General features: G+C 45.3%; 1 protein-coding gene across 1 annotated transcript in view; it reads right to left on the minus strand.

Annotated features, from left to right (window-relative positions):
• Positions 1-25,051, minus strand: part of CDH2 (cadherin 2) — a 400,644-nt gene that overhangs the window by 59,145 nt on the left and 316,448 nt on the right. The window contains exons 4-5 of the mRNA XM_077270394.1: positions 4,540-4,683; positions 2,242-2,397 (exon numbers count right to left, since the gene is read on the minus strand). Coding sequence (XP_077126509.1) covers positions 2,242-2,397; positions 4,540-4,683 — 300 coding nt within the window. The remainder of the gene's footprint in view (positions 1-2,241; positions 2,398-4,539; positions 4,684-25,051) is intronic.

Genomic DNA, 25,051 nt, shown 5'->3' on the forward strand with positions numbered 1-25,051 from the left:
AAACAATTTTATATGGCAATTCTCGGTAGAAATATGCTGCAGAAGATTACACTGTGCGTACGGTTGTCCCAGTGATACACTGCTATATCCCGTCCCAGATGAGTTATTTAGAAATATCAGTGAATCTGCTGTCAATTCAAGCACAGTAACTACAGAACTGGATAATGGATGCTCTGAACAAATCTCCTTTTTTTCTGCTGTATTGTACTGCATTGTCATTTTGTGCTCGGTACGATCACTACATGAACAGATTTTATGATAAAGAAAATAACAAATGAAACAAAAGGGCGAGATGTGAAACTGGAAGAGGAATCAGAGACATGTATGCAATGTATAATACACAGGGTCTGAGCACTGACTGCTCTCGTAGATATGAAGGAACCATGGTCGATGCTTCATTTTTCACACTTGGTGCTCGAGAATATAATCAATAGTAGATCCAGTGTCAATTTAAAGTAAATGACATATGATTGGAAGCAATAGAAGAAAGTGGGTAATGTGAACTCTGTATTAACGCTGCCTTTCTGACACTGGAAAATTCCTTTTTCAAAGGCTTGGTTAAATTCCAATTGTTATCTAGACGGTTTTGTTCTAGGGATACAAAATTGCCAGCTGCTGCTTTTTTGCCAATTTTTATCTGGGGACAATTTTCGTGATGTGTTCTGATAACAACACACTGAAACCAGGGACTTGTGATGAATTATGAAGCAAGTTAGTCTGGTTTAACCCTCAAGCCCAACTCTATAGAGGCATTATATCAAAGATTTCTACTGATGAGGACTAACAAGCCCGGAACTGCTTTACAAGTAGAAATCAGGGCTGTGGAGTCGAAGTCGGTGTCCATTTTGATGGGGTCAGAGTCGGTATAAAATGGACCGAGTCCATCTCCTAAAATATATAATCCATTGGGTACAGTAGTACAATGGAGGATCTGCTGTAAATGTTTTCATAATAATTTGGGAAAGTTACGAAATGTCCTATAAATGTCTGTTCTGTTCCTGATCTAAGGATCTCGGCTTTTACTTGAGATTAATCTGTGCTGCACTTTTTGTACATGCTCAGTAGTGAGGCAGGGCTGTAGGGTCGGACTCATGGAGTCAGAGTCATGGATTTGGAGTCACGGAGTCAGAGTAAGAGTTGGGAGTCAGGGAAATTGGGGAGTCAGAGTTGAAGGCTTACTGACTCCACAGCCCTGAGAGGCTCCGTTATTTTAGAACACATCTGTGCCGTACACCGGCACTTCTGTGCCATACACTGGCACTTCTGTAGGTGTAATGAGCCAATAGGTAAAAACAAATAAATGGCATGATGCCATCCGCAAGAAAAACATGTGTAACACAACTTCCTGTTCGGTTTAAGGAGAACCTGTGCTGTTAATGGTATTCGATCTGCAGGCAGGATGTTATAAAGCAAGAGGAGATGATCAGGTAAATGTTCATTTTTGGGAGATAAGTTTCTGAAAAAATTGCATTTTTTTCCTTGAAATCCTTGGTATTTTTATGCATGAGACAGCTGTATACAAGTGGCTCTATTACTGTAGAATACTACTGTACCGATGCTTGTATAGGTACAGTCAGCCAGGGAATAATTTTCATGGGTTTTAACTACTATCATAATTTTTGGAGCAATTGTATTATAAGTATTTTCTATTTTCATAATTCTGTGATATACTAATGTGTTTTTAAAAGAGAAATCCAGCCGGCATCCCTTTTCTGACATGTCAAACTGATTTGAACGATTTCCTGGCTCCAGAAAATCAATGGCACTTAGCGCCAAACGTTATATCGGAGATTTCCACTGACCGATCCTACTGTAATTTTCTGTCATGTTTAGATGACATGTCCAACAAATGGTTTGAGATTGGATTTCCCCTTTAAATAAGTAATGGCGGCACCTAAGGAGAGGGGTTTAATAGGGAAAAAAAAAAGCAAAAATTGCCTATTTAACTAAAATGCTTGCATGCTTGTTTTCCTTGGATGTTAGCTACAACAATGCATACACTTCTTGACGGCACATCTTCATCAGTGTCTCGTGATGGCTTTAATTCTATTGTGATAGATCAATTTGTCAGAACTTTAAAATCCAAACTACGTGTTGAAAACTGAAAAGATTGATCTCTAGTTAATGAAGGGAATAAGAGGGGGTTGTGAGGGAAGGACGCTAATTGTAAATCCGACCAACGGTACTTTATCAAGTATCAAACAGCAATATTCATACAGCTGACATTTAGTGAGATCTTACATGGAAAACTGCAATCTGCTCCCGATCCAAAGGCTTTGTTACTGAAAGCTGCCCAGAAATGGGGCTGATAATGAACACGCCGATGGGTGGTTGGTCGGCACCTGGACCCGTCACGCTGTATCGCAGGGAAAGGCTTTTGTCACGATCAGACCTGATCTATGGATCAAAATAGTCAAATCAGTGAGAATATTCAGGACAACAGATTATAAGAGAAATAAGAAGAGAGACATTCCCATTGCACCAAAAGTCTAGACCATGAGCTGTAATGTTTTCTTATTACAGCTGAGGGTGGGGGAGAAATATACATAAAATATTAATAAGAGGCATTACTCCCGGGACCGGAGAGCAAAACCGGGAAAAGCGGCAATTTAAGTGGTGAGTCATCATTTTTTATCTTATAAAACTTCCTACACTCTTACAAATTCTGGAAGAAAAACCAGTTAATATAGCCTTGTAATGGAGACCTTGTCCTTTATAATGTGTGCCCTTTAGTGCCCTGAATACAACCGGCAAAGTAAGTCACAGACATTCAGTCAGCCATGACTATGTTAGTATACATAGATAGTGATACTGTAGGTTACAGGGAATCTGTCACAAGGATTTTACTAACATATCAGAGACCAGCATGATGTAGGGGCAGAGATCGTGATTCCAGTGACATGCCACTTACTGGGCTGCTTGCTATCATTTTATTATTATTATTATTATTATTATTATTATGCTTTCCTTATGTAGAGCTATCAAATTCCACAAACCAGAGAAACCGGACAAAAGCAGGAAAACATTAAAACGACTTGCAGACATTTTCCTTGGTGGGATTTGACCCCAGAACCCCAGAGTGCGAACCATTGATCCCCTGTGCTGTTCTTCATTTTCTTTTTAATAAAAATCACAGTTTTCTTTGCTACAGATCTAGCAGGTCTCTAAATGCTGAGCTCTGTATAACCCCGCCCCCACCACTGATTGGCAGCTTTCTGCCCATGCACAGTGTACACAGAAATCTGCCAATCAGTGGTGGAGGTGGAGCTATATAGAGATCATGAATATGCTTGACTACCTGGCAGCAGGATATCTAGTCCTCTAAGAAAAAAGGTTCTCTGCCCCTACACAGGCTTCTCTCAGATTAGGTGGAAGAAACCTGGCGAAAGAGTCCCTTTAGCCGTTATTGTGTGTCGGGTACTTTACATTGGTTATTGTATGCTGGCCTACTTAAAAAAAAAAAAAAAAAAAAAAAAGCACAAAAAAGCAAAAACAAATTGTATGTTCATACATGCCTCTAGACATAACCTGATAACCTACACAAAGAGTGCAGTTCCCGTTACTAACACACAGCTCATCTGACTGTACTTCACATCAGTACTGGAGGACAATACAATGATGGACACCCAATGGACGCCATTATGGTCGGCCAGGTCCATCAGGCAGCAGATCCGGCACTACCACTATTTTCAATATTACAAAGTTACTTTTTGTTCCAGCTCGTTACTAAAAAGCTTATGAATTTCTGAAGGAGTTTGTATGTTCTCCTTGTGTTTGCGTGGGTTTTCTCTGGGGTCTCCGGTTTCTTCCCACACTCCATAGACATACTGATAGGGATTGTAGATTGTGAGCCCCAATGGGGACAGAGATGATAATGTCTGTAAAGTGCTGGGGAATTAATGGCGCTATACAAATGAGTAAAATTAATTAAAAAAAAAAATCCCTAACCATAAAGGTTGTCATGATCTCATCTTAATATTCAAGGAGCTGACATTGTCTGATTTCAGATAGGGTCTCCCAGACCAAAAGCCCCCCATTATAAAGCAGACAGCTGGCTGCATTGATTGGATCGCGGCTGTTACTATGCTGCGGATCTACAGCACTAAACACAAATAATACACGCTTTCATGTTTATATGGTGTTTTAGTTGCCTAGGAAATAAAAGAATAAAGGCAGCACGCAGAACACTTATGTCTTATTTATTTATTTTTTTTACTGTATCCTCACGCATTTTTACGAATTCATTAAAATGGAATACCGATTAGCTGGGGTTAATGATTGTGACACAATTGCTTTCACTGCAGAACATTTCGTGACAATAACTAATAAGAAATGATCATTTTATTATACTCTCCTTTCCCTATTATTACATCCATGACACGCCTCCCACCAAATATCCATAGTGCCATTATATTATTGGAGCAGCCAAGGAATGGGTGAGGTGGATGCGGATATTGCAGCGTTCTGGGAATCCGCTATATGCTATTGATGGGTTACTGGGGAAATGCTGGAAACAAAGTTCTTCATTTTAATACTCACTCGCACTAATTCCTGAGGAAATGATCCCCTTGAGTTCTCCGGAACGTTAATTGGTGGAATAACCCAGTCTCTCTTCTGTCGTTGTAGAAAGCCATTGTGCTTTCGTTGTGGAGGAAAAGTAATTTCTCTGACTTCAAAAGAAGCCTGCAACACAAAATGGAGAAGTACAAGTTAATATTTCGTGTAATTGGAGAGGCCATGATAAAACATAAGGGTAAAAACGTGAATTTCTAAAGTAACTGGAGTTTAAATATACGTGAAAATCACCAGCTAAAAGCTTAATCCAATTTATATTCACGCTGAATTTTCAGAAAACAGATGGATCAGAGAAAGCGCGAGCGTGTTCCATATAAGGGCCATTATTGATTTTCTGATAACGCTTGTGTGCCTAGTGGTTCCATTTTCCAAATAAATGATCTCTAGTTCAGTCTCTGCTCAGCGCTCCCTTCACTGTTTGATACATGCATGCAATACAACCTGCGTCCATAAAAGATGTTCATTGCACAATAAAACACCTGCTTATAACGGCCGTGCATCATCGGGATTCTACCTCTGGTACATCAGGTCGCGCAGAGCAGATAACTGTGCCATGCTGCTCATCTACGTCAGATGTCTCCGGCCAAACAAGCCCAGGTAGCCCGACTCCTGCCGGAAGGGCCGGGCGGCTCAGGACTCATTTCTTACTTTATATAAATATTTCCTCTATGCCATAATATAGGTGAGAAATCTACTGTGCTAAGCTGGGACATAGAAGGAAGCATGTATGTATACACAGTACAGACCAAAAGTTTGCACACACCTTCTCATTTAAAGATTTTTCTGTATTTTCATGACTATGAAAATTGTACATTCACACTGAAGGCATCAAAACTATGAATTAACACATGTGGAATTATATACTTAACAAAAAAGTGTGAAACAACTGAAATTATGTCTTATATTCTAGGTTCTTCAAAGTAGCCACCTTTTGCTTTGATGAGTGCTTTGCACACTCTTGGCATTCTCGTGATGAGTTTCAAGAGGTAGTCACCGGGAATGGTTTTCACTTCACAGGTGTGCCATGTCAGGTTTAATAAGTGGGATTTCTTGCCTTATAAATGGGGTTGGGACCATCAGTTGTGTTGTGCAGAAGTCTGGTGGATACACAGCTGATAGCCCTACTGAATAGACTGGACTAGACTAGACTAGAATTTGTATTATGACAAGAAAAAAGCAGCTAAGTAAAGAGAAACGAGTGGCCATCATTACTTTAAGAAATGAAGGTCAGTCAGTCTGAAAAATTGGGAAAACTTTGAAAGTGTCCCCAAATGCAGTTGCAAAAACCATCAAGCGCTACAAAGAAACTGGCTCACATGAGGACCACCCCAGGAAAAGAAGACCAGGAGTCACCTCTGCTTCTGAGGATAAGTTTATCCGAGTCACCAACCTTAGAAATCGCAGGTTAACAGCAGCTCAGATTAGTGACCAGGTCAATGCCACACAGAGTTCTAGCAGCAGACACATCTGTACAACAACTGTTGAGAGGAGACTTTGTGCAGCAGGCCTTCATGGTAAAATAGCTGATAGGAAACCACTGCTAAGGACAGGCAACAAGCACAGGAGACTTGTTTGGGCTGAAGAACACAAGGAATGGACATTAGACCAGTGGAAATCTGTGCTTTGGTCTGATGAGTCCAAATTTGAGAACTTTGGTTCCAACCACCATGTCTTTGTGCGAAGCAGAAAAGGTGAACGGATGGACTCTACATGCCTGGTTCCCACCGTGAAGCATGGTTGAGGAGGTGTGATGGTGTGGGGGTGCTTTGCTGGTGACACTGTTGGGGATTTATTCAACATTGAAGGCATACTGAACCAGCATGGCTACCAGAGCATCTTACAGCAGCAAGCTATGCCATCCGGTTTGCGTTTAGTTGGACCATCATTTATTTTTCAATAGGACAATGACCCCAAACACACCTCCAGGCTGTGTAAGGGTTATTTGACCAAGAAGGAGAGTGATGGGGTGCTACGCTGGATGATCTGGCCTCCACAGTCACCAGACCTGAACCCAATCGAGATGGTTTGGGGTGAGCTGGACCGCAGAGTGAAGGCAAAAGGGCCAACAAGTGCTAAGCATCTTTGGGAACTCCTTCAAGATTGTTGGAAGACCATTCCCGGTGAGTACTTCTTGAAGCTCATCAAGAGAATGCCAAGAGTGTACAAAGCAAAGCAAAAGGTGGCTACTTTGAAGAACCTAGAATATAAGACATAATTTCAGTTGTTTCACACTTTTTTGTTAAGTATATAATTCCACATGTGTTAATTCATAGTTTTGATGCCTTCAGTGTGAATGTACAATTTTCATAGTCATGAAAATACAGAAAAATCTTTAAATGAGAAGGTGTGTCCAAACGTTTGGTCTGTACTGTATATACTGTATACAAATATATATATGCAGCTCTGGCAAAAATTAAGAGACCACCACTAAAACACCACAAAACCCTGTCATGGCCAGCCCAATCTCCAGACCAGAACCCCATTGAAAACCTCTGGAATGTAATCAAGAGGATGATGGATTGTCACAAGCCATCAAACAAATAAGAACTGCTTACATTTTTGCACCAGAAGCAGTGTGATAGACTGGTGGAAAGCATGCCAAGACGCATGAAAGCTGTGATTAAAAATCATGGTTATTCCACAAAATATTAATTTCTGAACTCTTCCTGAGGTAAAACATTAGTATTGTTGTTTCTAAATGATTATGAACTTGTTTTCCTTGCATTATTTGAGGTCTGAAAGCACTGTTTTTTTTTTTTTAACTTTGACCATTTTTATTTGTCAGAAAAAAATACAAAATGTATTGCTTGGAAATTCGGAGATGTTGTCAGAAGTCTATAGAATAAAAGAACAATTTACAGAAAAATCAGAGAAACTGAACAGTTTGCAGTGGTCTCTTAATTTTTGCCGTACTGTACAATGTTTATTATATTTACTTTCCCAATCTCAGGAATCACTTTCCTGCACCCCAATCCCAACGCACAGAAAATTCTTTTATCAGTAACTCTGCTCAACAAAATCCCTGACAAGCTGTCATCTGGTGACATGGAATTTAGTGACTCCCTTAACACTAGTTTATTTTACAATGATTGCTAGCTGTACCTGGGTGATTCAATCCAGAATGATTCATTACCTAGTACCAAGTGTTTCCCCTTGAAAAAAAAACAATGATACTAATAGACGAAATGCACGTTGGTGACTCTCTTCTCTATGGGGTGATTTGAGCATCTTCTTTATGCAGAATTGGTAAGAACGTTGCCTACTTATTATGATTTACATATATAAGGACCATTGTGTCCATCACACTCATTGTATCCTCCTATGTATATCCACTCCATTGAGGCAATAGCTTCCACTTGTTATCCTTTTACCTATTTTCCTGTTTTTACATTTTATATTTGATAAATTCATAAATACAATTTTAGCTTCCAATACTCCCCTTTTTCTCCTGTTTTTCTCTAGTACCTATAGGGTTAGGCGGATGATGGAATAAAGGAGTTACTCCATAAAATACAATTTGCATACAACATAGAGTGTAGGGTGTGGAAATATTTGCAGTATTAACCCCTTCACCCCCGGAGCTTTTTCCGTTTTTTCATTTTCGTTTTTCACTCCCCTCCTTCCCAGAGCCATAACTTTTTTATTTTTCCGTCAATATGGCCATGTGAGGGCTTATTTTTTGCGGGACGAGATGTACTTTTGAACGATACCATTGGTTTTACCATGCCGTGTAACAGAAAACGGGAAAAAAATTCCAAGTGTGATGAAATTGCAAAAAAAGTGCAATTTCACACTTGTTTTTTGTTTGGCTTTTTTGCTAGGTTCACCAAATGCTAAAACTAACCTGCCATTATGATTCTCCAGGTCATTACGAGTTCATAGACACCTAACATGTCTAGGTTATTTTTTATCTAAGTGGTGGAAAAAAAATCCAAAGTTTGCAAAAAAAAATAAAAATTGCGCGATTTTCCGATACTCGTAGTGTCTCCATATTTCGTGATCTGGGGTCACGTGAGGGCTTATTTTTTGCGTGCCGAGCTGACGTTTTTAATGATACCATTTTGGTGTAGATACGTTCCTTTGATCGCCCGTTATTGCATTTTAATGCAATGTCGTGGCGACCAAAAAAACGTAATTTTGGCGTTTTGATTTTTTTTCTCGCTACGCCATTTAGCGGTCAGGTTAATCCTTTGTTTTTATTGATAGAGCGGGCGATTCTGAACGCGGCGATACCAAATATGTGTAGGTTTGATTTTTTTTTTTTATTGTTTTATTTTGATTGGGGCGAAAGGGGGGTGATTTAAACTTTTATATATTTTTTATTCTTTTTATATTTTTAAACACTTTCTTTTTTTAAAATTTTGGCATGCTTCAATAGCCTCCATAGGAGGCTAGAAGCATGCACTACATGATCGCCTCTGCTACATAGAGGTGAAGTACAGATCACCTCTATGTAGTAGAAATGGTCGTGTACTTTGAACGCCGACCACAGGGTGGCGCTCAAAGCATTCGGCCATCAACAACCATAGAGGTCTCAAGGAGACCTCTGGTTGTTATGGCAATGCACCGCTGACCCCCGATCATGTGACGGGGGTCAGCGGTGCGAGCACTTCCGGCCGCGCGGCCGGGAGCGCTAGTTAAATGAAGCTGTCAGCGCTTGACGGCGGCATTTAACTAGTTAATGGGCGCGGGCGGATCGCGATTCCGCTCGCGCTCATTGCGCGCACATGTCAGCTGTACAAAACAGCTGACATGTCGCAGCTTTAAGGTGGGCTCAGCGCCAGAGCCCACCTCAAAGCAGGGGATCTGCCAGCTGACGTACTATTCCGTCAGCTGGCAGAAAGGGGTTAACAAGAAAGGGGGACTTCCAGATGGTCTTTAAAAAGGCTCCTTGTGGAAAAATTTGAATATTCTCCCCAAAACAACAATTTTGGTCCCTGTCGCACCTCATTGCTAGCATAGGGACACTAGGTCATCATAGACCTAATCTATTAAAGGGAATCTGTCAACAGGTTTTTGATATATATTCAGACAGCAGCATGATGTAGGGATAGAGACCCTGACTCCAGTGATATGTCACTTGGTGGTCTGCATGCTATCATTATGATGCAATCACTGTTTTTTCTGCTGCTGATTTAGCAGTGCTCAAACGCTGAGCCCTGTATAACCTCACCCACACAGCTTTCCGCGTACATGGTGTATTTACAAAAAGCTGCTCATCAGGGGTGGAGGGCAAAGTTACACAGAACAGCAGGACCATGGGGCTTCACCTAGTCTTGTAGTGATAATCTGCTGCTGATAAAACACTGACTTAATTGAAACAGAATAACACAGCCTTTTACTAGGCACTGCTCCTAATAGCCAGATTCCTACTCCACACTGATGAGGGGCAAACACCCCGAAACAGCTGTCTGTGGATGGATACCATGCTTGGCATAGGTGGTTTTCCTGTATTGGATGTTTTCCTTTATTGGATGCTGCCCTTCCCGTGGTTGTTCCTTCCCGGGGAAAGGTCTGGCTATTCACTACTTGCGTTGAGAAACACGTGATGGTGTCTCCGCAGCTATCCTACATGCATTTGCATATTTCCCATAAGGGATGGGGGCAGTGTTCTGGATCACTGCGTTGAGAAACACGTGATGGTGTCTCCGCGGTGTTGGATGTTTTGGTCTCCCCGAGGCCAATCATCTGTGCCTTTACAGCCTTTTACTAGGCACTGCTCCTAATAGCCAGATTCCTACTCCACACTGATGAGGGGCAAAGACCCCGAAACAGCTGTCTGTGGATGGATACCATGCTTGGCATAGGTGGTTTTCCTGTATTGGATGTTTTCCTTTATTGGATGCTGCCCTTCCCGTGGTTGTTCCTTCCCGGGGAAAGGTCTGGCTATTCACTGCTTGCGTTGAGAAACATGTGATGGTGTCTCCGCAGCTATCCTACATGCATTTGCATATTTCCCATAAGGGATGGGGGCAGTGTTCTGGATCACTGCGTTGAGAAACACGTGATGGTGTCTCCGTGGTGTTGGATGTTTTGGTCTCCCCGAGGCCAATCATCTGTGCCTTTACAGCCTTTTACTAGGCACTGCTCCTAATAGCCAGATTCCTACTCCACACTGATGAGGGGCAAACACCCCGAAACAGCTGTCTGTGGATGGATACCATGCTTGGCATAGGTGGTTTTCCTGTATTGGATGTTTTCCTTTATTGGATGCTGCCCTTCCCGTGGTTGTTCCTTCCCGGGGAAAGGTCTGGCTATTCACTGCTTGTGTTGAGAAACACGTGATGGTGTCTCCGCAGCTATCCTACATGCATTTGCATATTTCCCATAAGGGATGGGGGCAGTGTTCTGGATCACTGCGTTGAAAAACACGTGATGGTGTCTCCGCGGTGTTGGATGTTTTGGTCTCCCCGAGGCCAATCATCTGTGCCTTTACAGCTCAGTAAGTGACACATCACTGGAATCAGGCTCTCGGCTCCTACATCATGCTGATCTAAGATAACACAGCAAAACCTGCTGACAGATTTTCTTTAACTATTCTAGAAAAGCTGGAAACTTATTGTAATATGAGACCTAAATTATCAGGGCACAGAAGATGTTCCTGTGTGGATACCGGCAGACAGACTCTTTATACAAGACACCTATAATGTCACCCAGTGTAGCTTGCACAAACGGGATACCCGAGACTGTGCCAAAGGGAATGTAAAGGGCGAGGAGAAGGTGACCAGTGACATCACCCATTGTGAATAGTGGATCCTTATCTACTGAATAAGTTACCTTTCATTGAAATGTTTTATCTGGGATGATAATGAGACTGCTGAAAAGTCTTATGTACAGAACATGAAGTATGAATCTAGTATAAGTCCTAGTGCCCAGTGTAATAACTGCAAGATTTCTGATTTTTACTTAATATAATAAAATGGAAAATTGAACAAAATATACGGTATATAATATTTTATAGATCATCCTGTGATGCCAACACTCCCTGATGATATTTTCTTCCTGCAGATTGACAGTCACCCTAGGGTATAAGTCAATAGGGTCTGCTGCGCACTGCTGGTGTCCGTCACATGGACAAAACCTAAACAGGACATATTAGTTCTCCTACTTGTGCCAAAAATGGAAACAATTGACATTTAAATGACTTTCTTGCCGACATTACTGTGCTATTCTGATATCTGACAAGATCAATAACTTCTTAATGACTGGTTTGTTAATTATTGGGCATATTCACATTCATACATTGCCGGTCAGATCTTTCTGAAGACCCACATACCGGCTTTCTAGAGAAGCAGCGGGTCAACACCTCAGTCACCGAGATCTGTGTTCTGAAATAATAGCCCGAGTCACTGCGTTATCTCATCTGTGAAACTGCATTATTTTGTACAGATCCTGAGGCTGCATCCGAGGAAGTTAAATTAAAATAACCCGATAAAATAAGGTAACCCAAGCTAGATTGATGCGATACAGCGAGCAATAACTATGAACCCATCCGAGCACTTTGTCCATGATCCCCATAGGTGCAGGTCTGCCTTCACTGGTGTTTTGAGCAGCTCATGAAAAAAGTGCTTGAGGGAAGCTCTCAGGAGTAGAAGAAAACATAGATCTTGATGAGTGTGTCATGCTAAGAGACAGAGGTGAGGTAGAGGAGGTTAGATTGATGTGTGGAGGCCACAGTAAAGGGATCAATATTGTGACTATCCAGGGAATAGCTAGGTAAGTAAATGTATGAGGATGGGGGAACTGCAAGTGAGAGCAAGACAGAAACGGAGTTCAGCGTGCAAGAAGAAATACACGTCTATATATTCTGTAAGGAGGCTTTAAAAAACGGAATGCTTTATTTTTATCAATCAACTAAATGCAGAGTGAATGAATAAAAGAGCAAACTAAATCAAATTCAATCAAACTACACCAAAATGAATTCAAATGATGGCAATCAGGTGATAACGATCATCATTTTTATATGTAGCTTGAAACACATTAAATGAAACAGCTGTGTATGAAGTTTAAAGTGGGTGAGGAACAGACAAACTCTTCTAACAAAGGTGAGATTATGGAAGACAGTTTCATGTGACAGGCCATACACCATGGGCAAGACTGACACAGCGACAAGACACAAGGTAGACACACGGCAAAGATTTCAAAGCAGGCTGGAATTTCAAGATGGGGTGTTCAAGCTCATTGGGAGAACCAGAAAAATGGCAACGTTGAGGACCATAGACGCAGAGGATAGTTAGCCAAGGAATCTGAGTGCAAAAGATGAAAGACACATTGTCCTTACTTTCCTTCAAAACTGGAAGATGCGCAACTGTGGGACCCCGCTACATCCATATATTGTTCAGAGAAGTCTGACAACAAGTGGTCTTCATGGACGAACTGCGTAAAAAAACGTATCTGACATGAAACCAAGTCCAAGAAACTCAACTACGCACGAGAACATAGGAACTGGAGCCTCTGGACGGACAGTACAATAATGAATCAGAAAAGTAGAAGAACAGCGCTCCATCCAGGTGTAGTAGTAGAAAAAGGACTTTATTCCACCATACTGGAAACAACGTTTCGACCACCAACAGGTCTTGACCTGTGTCCTGTGGCTTCATATATGAATAGGAAGACTAAAAATCTGCTGAAAACATATATACATATAACACAGACATACACTGCACCTATAGCTAAGATCATTGGGTTGCCATTATATGAAGAAACACAAAAAAAATGTTAAAGTGTAAAATAATGGATGTATGCAATATACAGGTGCGTGAGAAAAGTAACTTGTCATTGATGGAAGGCGAGAAATCCATATGAGAGTGTAGGTAATCGCATAATACACTGTCAGCAATAGTGGCGCTACATAATAACAGGTTGAGAAATAACACAACATGATTATCAAGTAATGCTTGATCCAGAGAAAAACAAAACAAACCTCAATTATAGACAACTTTACCCAATGGGTGAAGAAAATCCTTCTTGATACCACATAGTCAGATTTTGCTGGATCAATTGAACATCATTCATGACTATTAATCATAACTCTTAAATGACAAATATCTGCCATGAAGTTTCAAACTTTCACTACTCTTACTGTAAAGAATCCCGTCCTGCATTGCAGATGAGACTGTCTTTCTCATGGCTCTGTGAACAACATCTTGGAATGAATAAGTCTTGTATAAATTCTTTGCATTAACCTTGCACGTATATGTGTATACATGGTAACAAGATCACCTGGGCGGAGAGAGGGGAAATGTAAATTCCTTGCTAACCGACTTCAATTTAAACTATGAGGTACAGATAGCACATACAGAACTGCAATCCGCCTTGTGCAAATAGCGAGAATCCTGATATCTGTCGTTGGTGGTTTTTTCACTCTTGGTCTATGTAGCTGAAAAGTGACAATTCTAATTTTCTCCCTATAAAATGGTCATCCTGTGCAGGTGTCCTGGCTGACATGATAACAGTGCTGTAATCACACGGCAGCCTGTCTCCATCCTTTAGGCTGTATATACTATACATATGCAGCTCAAGCGCTTTGAAGCATTCTTATCAATTCAATCCACAGCGCTCATCTCATACCTAGTAATGATTTCCAATACTGGAGATTCACACCAGATAACAATGCTGGGCTCTGACACATTATGTCATATACTGGTTTTATTTATTTTTTCACAGCAAATTGTCATTTTTTAAGTGTCTGTCTAATAGATGTGCTTTATACAGCTGTTACAGAAATGTCCATGCAGTTCTGTTACAAGACTCACTGTAGTCCATCAGCCATCACATGAGAGTCATTTCCATAGCCCCTCCAAAATCTCCCACACAATCATTGGAACATCTCATGGCACAACATCTACAAGTGATGTACTATCGAGATAAGATCGGACCAAGACAGTGCTGGTGCTGGCTAATAACATGGTGCTTGGTGGGGCTGGGTACACGGTGCTGAGGATTGTAGTGGATAATAACATGGTGCTTGGTGGGGCTGGGTACACGGTGCTGAGGATTGTAGTGGATAATAACATGGTGCTTGGTGGGGCTGGGTACACGGCACTGAGGGTTGTAGTGGATAATAACATAGTGCTTGGTGGGGCTGGGTACACGGTGCTGAGGATTGTAGTGGGTAATAACATAGTGCTTGGTGGGGCTGGGTACACGGTGCTGAGGATTGTAGTGGCTAATAACAAGGTGCTTGGTGGGGCTGGGTACACGGTGCTGAGGATTGTAGTGGATAATAACATGGTGCTTGGTGGGGCTGGGTACACGGTGCTGAGGATTGTAGTGGATAATAACATGGTGCTTGGTGGGGCTGGGTACACGGCACTGAGGGTTGTAGTGGATAATAACATAGTGCTTGGTGGGGCTGGGTACACGGTGCTGAGGATTGTAGTGGGTAATAACATAGTGCTTGGTGGGGCTGGGTACACGGTGCTGAGGATTGTAGTGGCTAATAACAAGGTGCTTGGTGGGGCTGGGTACACGGTGCTGAGGATTGTAGTGGATAATAACATGGTGCTTGGTGGGGCTGGGTACACGGTGCTGAGGATTGTAATGGCTAATAGCATGGTGCTTGGTGGGGCTGGGTACACGGTGCTGAGTGTTGTAGTGGATAAATCCATGGTGCTTGGTGGGGCTGGGTACACAGTGCTGGTGAGGGTTGTAATGGCTAATAACATGGTGCTTGGTGGGGTTGGGTACACGGCGCTGAGGGTTGTAGTGGCTAATAACATGGTGCTTGGTGGGGCTGGGTACATGGTGCTGAGGGTTGTAGTGGCTAATAGCATGGTGCTTGGTGGGGCTGGGTACACGGCACTGAGGGTTGTAGTGGCTAATAACATGGTGCTTGGTGGGACTGGGTACACGGTGCTGAGGGTTGTAATGGCTAATAAAATGGTGCTTGGTGGGGCTGGGTACACGGTGCTGAGGGTTGTAATGGCTAATAACATGGTGCTTGGTGGGACTGGGTACACGGTGCTGAGGGTTGTAATGGCTAATAAAATGGTGCTTGGTGGGGTTGGGTACACGGTGCTGAGGATTGTAGTGGCTAATAAAATGGTGCTTGGTGGGGCTGGGTATGTGGTGCTGAGAATTGTAGTGGCTAATAACATGGTGCTTGGTGGGGCTGGGTACACGGTGCTGAGGATTGTAGTGGATAATAACATGGTGCTTGGTGGGGCTGGGTACACAGTGCTGGTGAGGGTTGTAGTGGATAATAACATGGTGCTTGGTGGGGCTGGGTACACGGTGCTGAGGATTGTAGTGGCTAATAACATGGTGCTTGGTGGGGCTGGGTACACGGCGCTGAGGGTTGTAGTGGCTAATAACATGGTGCTTGGTGGGGCTGGGTACATGGTGCTGAGGATTGTAGTGGCTAATAGCATGGTGCTTGGTGGGGCTGGGTACACGGTGCTGAGGATTGTAGTGGCTAATAACATGGTGCTTGGTGGGGCTGGGTACACGGTGCTGAGGGTTGTAATGGCTAATAACATGGTGCTTGGTGGGGCTGGGTACACGGTGCTGAGGGTTGTAATGGCTAATAAAATGGTGCTTGGTGGGGTTGGGTACACGGCGCTGAGGGTTGTAATGGCTAATAACATGGTGCTTGGTGGGGTTGGGTACACGGCGCTGAGGGTTGTAGTGGCTAATAACATGGTGCTTGGTGGGGCTGGGTACACGGTGCTGAGGGTTGTAATGGCTAATAACATGGTGCTTGGTGGGGCTGGGTACACGGTGCTGAGGATTGTAGTGGCTAATAAAATGGTGCTTGGTGGGGCTGGGTACATGGTGCTGAGGGTTGTAATGGCTAATAACATGGTGCTTGGTGGGGCTGGGTACATCGTGCAGAGGATTGTAGTGGCTAATAACATGGTGCTTGGTGGGGCTGGGTACACGGTGCTGAGGGTTGTAATGGCTAATAACATGGTGCTTGGTGGGGTTGGGTACACGGTGCTGAGGGTTGTAATGGCTAATAAAATGGTGCTTGGTGGGGTTGGGTACACGGCGCTGAGGGTTGTAATGGCTAATAACATGATGCTTGGTGGGGTTGGGTACACGACGCTGAGGGTTGTAGTGGCTAATAACATGGTGCTTGGTGGGGCTGGGTACACGGTGCTGAGGGTTGTAATGGCTAATAACATGGTGCTTGGTGGGGTTGGGTACACGGTGCTGAGGGTTGTAATGGCTAATAACATGGTGCTTGGTGGGGTTGGGTACATGGTGCTGAGGATTGTAGTGGCTAATAAAATGGTGCTTGGTGGGGCTGGGTATGTGGTGCTGAGGATTGTAGTGGGTAACAACATGGTGCTTGGTGGGGCTGGGTACACGGCGCTGAGGGTTGTAATGGCTAATAACATGGTGCTTGGTGGGGCTGGGTACACGGTGCTGAGAATTGTAGTGGCTAATAACATGGTGCTTGGTGGGGTTGGGTACACAGTGCTGAGGGTTGTAGTGGCTAATAACATGGTGCTTGGTGGGGCTGGGTACACAGTGTTGAGGATTGTAGTGACTAATAACATGGTGCTTGGTGGGGCTGGGTACACGGTGCTGAGTGTTCTAGTGGCTAATAACATGGTGCTTGGTGGGGCTGGGTACACGGTGCTGGGGATTGTAGTGGCTAATAACATGGTGCTTGGTGGGACTGGGTACACGGTGCTGAGTGTTGTAGTGGCTAATAACATGAAGCTTGGTGGGACAGGGTACACGGCGCTGAGGGTTGTAGTGGATAATAACATGGTGCTTGGTGGGGCTGGGTACACAGTGTTGAGGATTGTAGTGACTTATAACATGGTGCTTGGTGGGGCTGGGTACACGGCGCTGAGGGTTGTAGTGGATAATAACATGGTGTTTGGTGGGGCTGGGTACACGGTGCTGAGTGTTGTAGTGGCTAATAACATGGTGCTTGGTGGGGCTGGGTACACGGTGCTGAGGATTGTAGTGGCTAATAAAATGGTGCTTGGTGGGGCTGGGTATGTGGTGCTGAGGGTTGTAATGGCTAATAACATGGTGCTTGGTGGGGTTGGGTACACGGTGCTGAGGGTTGTAATGGCTAATAACATGGTGCTTGGTGGGGTTGGGTACATGGTGCTGAGGATTGTAGTGGCTAATAAAATGGTGCTTGGTGGGGCTGGGTATGTGGTGCTGAGGATTGTAGTGGGTAACAACATGGTGCTTGGTGGGGCTGGGTACACGGCGCTGAGGGTTGTAGTGGATAATAACATGGTGTTTGGTGGGGCTGGGTACACGGTGCTGAGTGTTGTAGTGGCTAATAACATGGTGCTTGGTGGGGCTGGGTACACGGTGCTGAGGATTGTAGTGGCTAATAAAATGGTGCTTGGTGGGGCTGGGTACACGGTGCTGAGGGTTGTAATGGCTAATAACATGGTGCTTGGTGGGGTTGGGTACACGGTGCTGAGGGTTGTAATGGCTAATAACATGGTGCTTGGTGGGGTTGGGTACATGGTGCTGAGGATTGTAGTGGCTAATAAAATGGTGCTTGGTGGGGCTGGGTATGTGGTGCTGAGGATTGTAGTGGGTAACAACATGGTGCTTGGTGGGGCTGGGTACACGGCGCTGAGGGTTGTAATGGCTAATAACATGGTGCTTGGTGGGGCTGGGTACACGGTGCTGAGAATTGTAGTGGCTAATAACATGGTGCTTGGTGGGGTTGGGTACACAGTGCTGAGGGTTGTAGTGGCTAATAACATGGTGCTTGGTGGGGCTGGGTACACAGTGTTGAGGATTGTAGTGACTAATAACATGGTGCTTGGTGGGGCTGGGTACACGGTGCTGAGTGTTCTAGTGGCTAATAACATGGTGCTTGGTGGGGCTGGGTACACGGTGCTGGGGATTGTAGTGGCTAATAACATGGTGCTTGGTGGGACTGGGTACACGGTGCTGAGTGTTGTAGTGGCTAATAACATGAAGCTTGGTGGGACAGGGTACACGGCGCTGAGGGTTGTAGTGGATAATAACATGGTGCTTGGTGGGGCTGGGTACACAGTGTTGAGGATTGTAGTGACTTATAACATGGTGCTTGGTGGGGCTGGGTACACGGCGCTGAGGGTTGTAGTGGATAATAACATGGTGTTTGGTGGGGCTGGGTACACGGTGCTGAGTGTTGTAGTGGCTAATAACATGGTGCTTGGTGGGGCTGGGTACACGGTGCTGAGGATTGTAGTGGCTAATAAAATGGTGCTTGGTGGGGCTGGGTATGTGGTGCTGAGGATTGTAGTGGGTAACAACATGGTGCTTGGTGGGGCTGGGTACACGGCGCTGAGGGTTGTAATGGCTAATAACATGGTGCTTGGTGGGGCTGGGTACACGGTGCTGAGAATTGTAGTGGCTAATAACATGGTGCTTGGTGGGGTTGGGTACACAGTGCTGAGGGTTGTAGTGGCTAATAACATGGTGCTTGGTGGGGCTGGGTACGTAGTGCTGAGGATTGTAGTGGCTAATAACATGGTGCTTGGTGGGGCTGGGTACACAGTGCTGAGGGTTGTAGTGACTAATAACATGGTGCTTGGTGGGGCTGGATACATGGTGCTGAGGATTGTAGTGGCTAATAACATGGTGCTTGGTGGGGCTGGGTACACGGTGCTGAGGATTGTAGTGGCTAATAACATGGTGCTTGGTGGGGCTGGGTACACGGTGCTGGGGATTGTAGTGGCTAATAACATGGTGCTTGGTGGGACTGGGTACACGGTGCTGAGTGTTGTAGTGGCTAATAACATGAAGCTTGGTGGGACAGGGTACACGGCGCTGAGGGTTGTAGTGGATAATAACATGGTGCTTGGTGGGGCTGGGTACACAGTGTTGAGGATTGTAGTGACTTATAACATGGTGCTTGGTGGGGCTGGGTACACGGCGCTGAGGGTTGTAGTGGATAATAACATGGTGTTTGGTGGGGCTGGGTACACGGTGCTGAGTGTTGTAGTGGCTAATAACATGGTGCTTGGTGGGGCTGGGTACACGGTGCTGAGTGTTGTAGTGGCTAATAACATGGTGCTTGGTGGGGCTGGGTACACGGCGCTGAGGGTTGTAGTGGATAATAACATGGTGCTTGGTGGGGCTGGGTACACAGTGTTGAGGATTGTAGTGACTTATAACATGGTGCTTGGTGGGGCTGGATACATGGTGCTGAGGGTTGTAGTGGCTAATAGCATGGTGTTTGGTGGGGCTGGGTACACGGTGCTGAGTGTTGTAGTGGCTAATAACAAGGTGCTTGGTGGTGCTGGGTACACAGTTGTGATGCTGTAAGAATCGGGCTGCACTCAGATGTCATCCGAGTGCAGTTCCATTTGAGAGAGTGGATTCAAACAGGGACAACGGAGAGTGGACCCACTGGACCGTGACGACGAACCCCTCTCGGACGAGCTGACCAGGTGGACCGCCCCCTATACAGGGAGCGTTAGGGGCAGGCCCGTGAGGGACTATCGCCACGGAAGCTGGAGGGTCGACTGAGATAAGAAGGGTACACTGCAGGAACACAGGGACCGAAGGAAACAGCGGAGGAAACAGAGGGAATGGCAAGGAACTACTGAGACGAGGGAGAAGATGGGAATACTACAGAGACACGGAGGCTGACGAGACAATATGGAGACACAGAGGCTGACGGGAGCAAGGAAATGGTAAAGGAGCCGGGCAGGTACCGCACAGAAACAGGAACTGAAGGAACAAAGCAGGAACACAGGAAAATCAGGCAGGTACTGCAGAGGAAGGAGGAGTCCCAAGGTCAGAAAGCTAGGAATGCACAGAGATCACAGGTGACCAGAAGCACTTGTAAACACAAATGATCATCAGGCACAGAGGAGCAGCAGGAAGCAGCTTATATACCAGCATGAGAGCTACTTCCGGGTTACAGTCCTCCAGGATGACGGAGAGGACAGGAAGGAGTGCCAACAGAGGAATCAGATGTGCGCACGCGCAGAGCTGAATGCGCCGTGCGCGCGCACCCGGCGAGCTGCAGAAGCCGGGGGCGAGCGCTGCATGACAGTACCCCCGTCTTTACGCCCCTCCTTTTTAAGACTTGAAAGAAACCGGGACAAAATGCGAGGGGCCTGAATGTTCTCACGAGGCTCCCAGGACCTCTCCTCAGGACCAAAACCTTTCCAGTCAACCAAAAACAAAGTTCTCCCTCTAAGTTTTTTCATGGCTAAAATGTCCCTAACTTCAAAGACATCATCCTCGGAAACAGGCGAAGGAGAACAAAGGTTAGAAGAATGAAACTGATTAAAAACTACGGGTTTAAGGAGAGACACATGAAAAGAATTAGAAATACGCAGAGAGGCAGGCAACTTAAGTTTGTAAGAAACGTCATTAATACGAGACAAAACTTCGAATGGACCGATATAGCGAGGACCCAGCTTATGTGAAGGAATTTTGAGACGGATAAATTTAGAAGAAACCCAAACCTTGTCCCCAGGATGGAATATAGGAGAATCGAGGCGTCTTTTGTCCGCATGTCTCTTCATCCTGACTTGAGCCAACTCAAGGGCAGACTTGGTCTCCTGCCAGACCCTGGAGAACTCTCTAGACAGAAGATCAGCCGCTGGTACAGTAGAGACAGGAGGAACCGGAAGAGGAAGACCAGGATGTTGACCGTAGACGATAAAAAATGGAGATTTGTTAGTAGCTTCACTGGAATGGTTATTGTAAGAAAACTCAGCCCATGGCAGCAAGTCAGACCAATCATTCTGATGGGAATTGGAAAAATGACGGAGATAAGTTACCAAGGTCTGATTAGTACGTTCCACCTGGCCATTGGACTGCGGATGGTAGGCTGAAGAAAAGTCAAGCGAAATGTTCATAGATTTGCAGAGGGATTTCCAGAAGCGGGCGGTGAATTGAACACCTCGGTCAGAAACAATATGTAAAGGAAGACCATGAAGACGAAAAATATGGTGAACAAAAATCTTTGCCAATTCGGGAGCAGAAGGCAAACCAGGTAGTGCAATGAAATGAGCCATCTTGGAGAAACGATCCATGACCACGAAGATGACGGTACAACCAGATGAAGAAGGCAGGTCAGTGATGAAGTCCATCGATAAATGTTGCCACGGAGTGGAGGGTACCGGTAAAGGATGCAAAAGCCCGGAAGGTAGTTGCCTGGGAATTTTATTCTTGGCACAGGAGGGACAAGAGGCGACAAAACTTTGGACGTCCTTGGACAACGTAGGCCACCAGTAATAGCGAGAGATCAGACGGAGGGTTTTTTTGAGACCAACATGTCCAGCTAATTTGGAGGCATGACCCCAAAGTAAGACGCGTTCTTTGTTCTCTTCAGCAACTAAGGTCTTACCCGGAGGCAACGAGGAAAGAGAGAGAGGAGCAACTGTGATGACTCTTGCAGGATCGATGATGTGCGCAGGTTCCTCCTCCATATCCACCGCCTGGAATGACCTAGACAGAGCGTCGGCTCTGGAGTTTTTATCTCCTGGCAGGAAACGAAGTTCAAAGTCAAACCTGGCGAAAAACAAGGCCCACCTGGCCTGCCGAGGATTTAGTCTTTGCGCAGAGCGGATATATGCCAGATTCTTGTGATCTGTGTAAATTACAAAACGATGTAAAGCCCCCTCCAAGAGGTACCGCCACTCCTCCAATGCCAACCTGATTGCCAAAAGTTCTTTATCACCGATAGAATAATTCTTTTCAGAGGAGGAGAAGATCTTAGAGAAAAAACCACAGGGCACAAGACGACCAGAAGAGGATTTCTGCGAGAGCACAGCTCCAGCTCCAATTGCAGAAGCATCTACTTCAAGGATGAAGGGTTTATTGGCCACAGGACGATGAAGAATAGGAGCGGAGGTGAAGGCCTGCTTGATGGACCGGAAAGCCTCTTCGGCCTCAGACGACCATAGATGAGGATTGGCACCCTTCCGAATCATGGAGGAGATTGGAGCAGAAAGAGAGGAAAAGTGAGGGATAAACTGCCGATAGTAGTTAGCAAATCCAAGAAATCGCTGAATTGCTTTCACTCCAAGAGGACGTGGCCAGTTGAGCACGGCAGAAACTTTTCCTGGATCCATACACAAACCAGCGTCGGAAATGATGAAACCCAAGAAGGGAAGAGATGACTGTTCGAAGACACATTTTTCCAGTTTTGCGTACAGCCGATTCTCTCTCAAACGCTGAAGTACTTGCCGTACATCTCTTCTGTGAGTAGACAGATCTGGAGAGAACACAAGGATATCGTCCAAGTACACTACAACACAGGTGTAAAGTAGATCCCGAAAAACATCATTTACAAACTCCTGGAAGACTGCGGGTGCGTTGCATAAACCGAATGGCATAACCAAATATTCATAATGACCATCTCTGGTATTAAACGCAGTCTTCCACTCGTCACCGGAACGGATACGGACCAAATTATAAGCTCCTCTGAGATCCAATTTGGTAAAGATTCGTGCTCCACGTAGACGATCAAAGAGTTCAGGTATGAGAGGAAGTGGGTACTTGTTCTTGATCGTGATAGTGTTGAGACCCCGATAGTCTATACATGGGCGAAGAGAACCGTCCTTCTTCTTGACGAAGAAGAACCCAGCTCCTGCAGGGGAGGAGGACTTTCGAATGAAGCCTCTGGCCAGATTCTCTTGGATATATTCGGACATGGCTTGAGTTTCGGTAGGAGACAATGGGTAAATACGTCCTCGAGGTGGAGTAGAACCAGGAACAAGGTCTATCGGGCAGTCATAAGAGCGGTGCGGCGGCAAGATCTCCGCCTCCTTCTTGTTAAAGACATCCGAGAAGGCGCAATAGGCTGGAGGAATTCCCGTGGATTCCGAAGCAGACCGAAAGGAGGACGCAGGCTTGACAGGAAGCAGGCACCTGTTCAGACAAGACTGTCCCCACCGTAGAACATCTCCAGTGCGCCAGTCCAGAGTGGGTTCGTGATCTCTCAGCCAAGGAAGACCCAAAAGGAAAGAATGAGACAATGAAGGTAAAACATAAAAGGCCAGTTTCTCACGATGAAGAGCTCCAATCTGAAGTTCAACTTCCTCCGTAACTAAGTTGACGGTCTCCCGCAAAGGCTGACCATCGACGGAAGCTATTTGTCTAGGAGTCTCCAAGGGTCTAACAGGTATCCCAAGCCTGTTTACAACCTCAAGCTGAACAAAGTTCCCAGCCGCTCCTGAATCAACATAAGCCTCCAGAGAAAAGTGACGGGGACCTAAATGTAGAATAACAGACAAAACCAGAGGTGGAGAGGAGTCATAACCACCTAGGAAGGCCTCTCTTACCTGTCCTAGGCGGAGGCGTTTCCCGGCCTCTGAGGACAGGCGTGTAAGAGATGAGAGGCACTACCGCAGTAAAAACAGAGACCTTGTGCGAGTCTCTCCTTGCGGCGCTGCTCGGAAGACTCAAAGCGATCGACCTGCATGGGTTCAGGAGAAGATGAAGAAACCACTGGGGCTGTTTGAGAAAAAGAAGTCCCTCGAGCAATAGTGATCTGGCGAAGAGGTCTCTTTTCTCTGGCAAGCTCGCGAGTGCGCTCCTGAAAGCGCAGATCAATGCGTATGGCCAAGGAGATAAGATCATCCAAAGAGGTGGGAGTGTCCCGTCCTGCCAGCTCATCCTTAATCCGTGAAGACAAACCACGCCAAAATGCTCCAACCAAAGCCTCATTATTCCACCCAAGGTCTGAAGACAGAGTCCGGAAACGGATGGCGTACTGAGCTACAGAGAGAGTGGCCTGGCTAAGGTTAAAGAGGGACTCTGTGGTAGAGACCAGACGTCCAGGTTCATCAAAAACCTTGCGGAAGGTATCCAGGAACGGATTGAGTTGGGAGACCAAAGGATCATTACGCTCCCAGAGGGGATTAACCCACGCCAAAGCCTCACCCTCCAAATGGGATACTATAAAAACAACCTTAGCTCGATCGGTGGGATAAAGTAGCGGAGACAATTCAAAATGCAACTGGCATTGAATAAGAAAGCCGCGGCATGCTTTAGGATCCCCACCATACCGAGGAGGTCTAGCAAGTCGGGGTGAGGGTTGTGGCGCTGAGACAGGAGTGGAGACAGAGGCCACATTCTGGAGGGCGAGAAGCCGATCATTAATAGAGGCCAAAAAATTTGAAATATGGGACTGAGTGTCCCATTGTAGACCTAGCTCCAGCTGAAGGGCAACCAACTGCGGAGCAATACCAGGATCAGAAAGCTGTAAAGCCGCTAGGCGAGACTCCATATTTTTTAAAAACGACATGATCCTAGTCTGGTTTTCACGCAAAAAGAGTAAGTCTTTTTGAGTAGCGGAAGCTCCAGCGGGGTCCATGGCCTGATGATACTGTGATGCTGTAAGAATTGGGCTGCACTCAGATGTCATCCGAGTGCAGTTCCATTTGAGAGAGTGGATTCAAACAGGGACAACGGAGAGTGGACCCACTGGACCGTGACGACGAACCCCTCTCGGACGAGCTGACCAGGTGGACCGCCCCCTATACAGGGAGCGTTAGGGGCAGGCCCGTGAGGGACTATCGCCACGGAAGCT

This window comes from Ranitomeya variabilis, chromosome 6, assembly GCF_051348905.1.
Source record: "Ranitomeya variabilis isolate aRanVar5 chromosome 6, aRanVar5.hap1, whole genome shotgun sequence".
NCBI lineage: Eukaryota > Metazoa > Chordata > Amphibia > Anura > Dendrobatidae > Ranitomeya > Ranitomeya variabilis.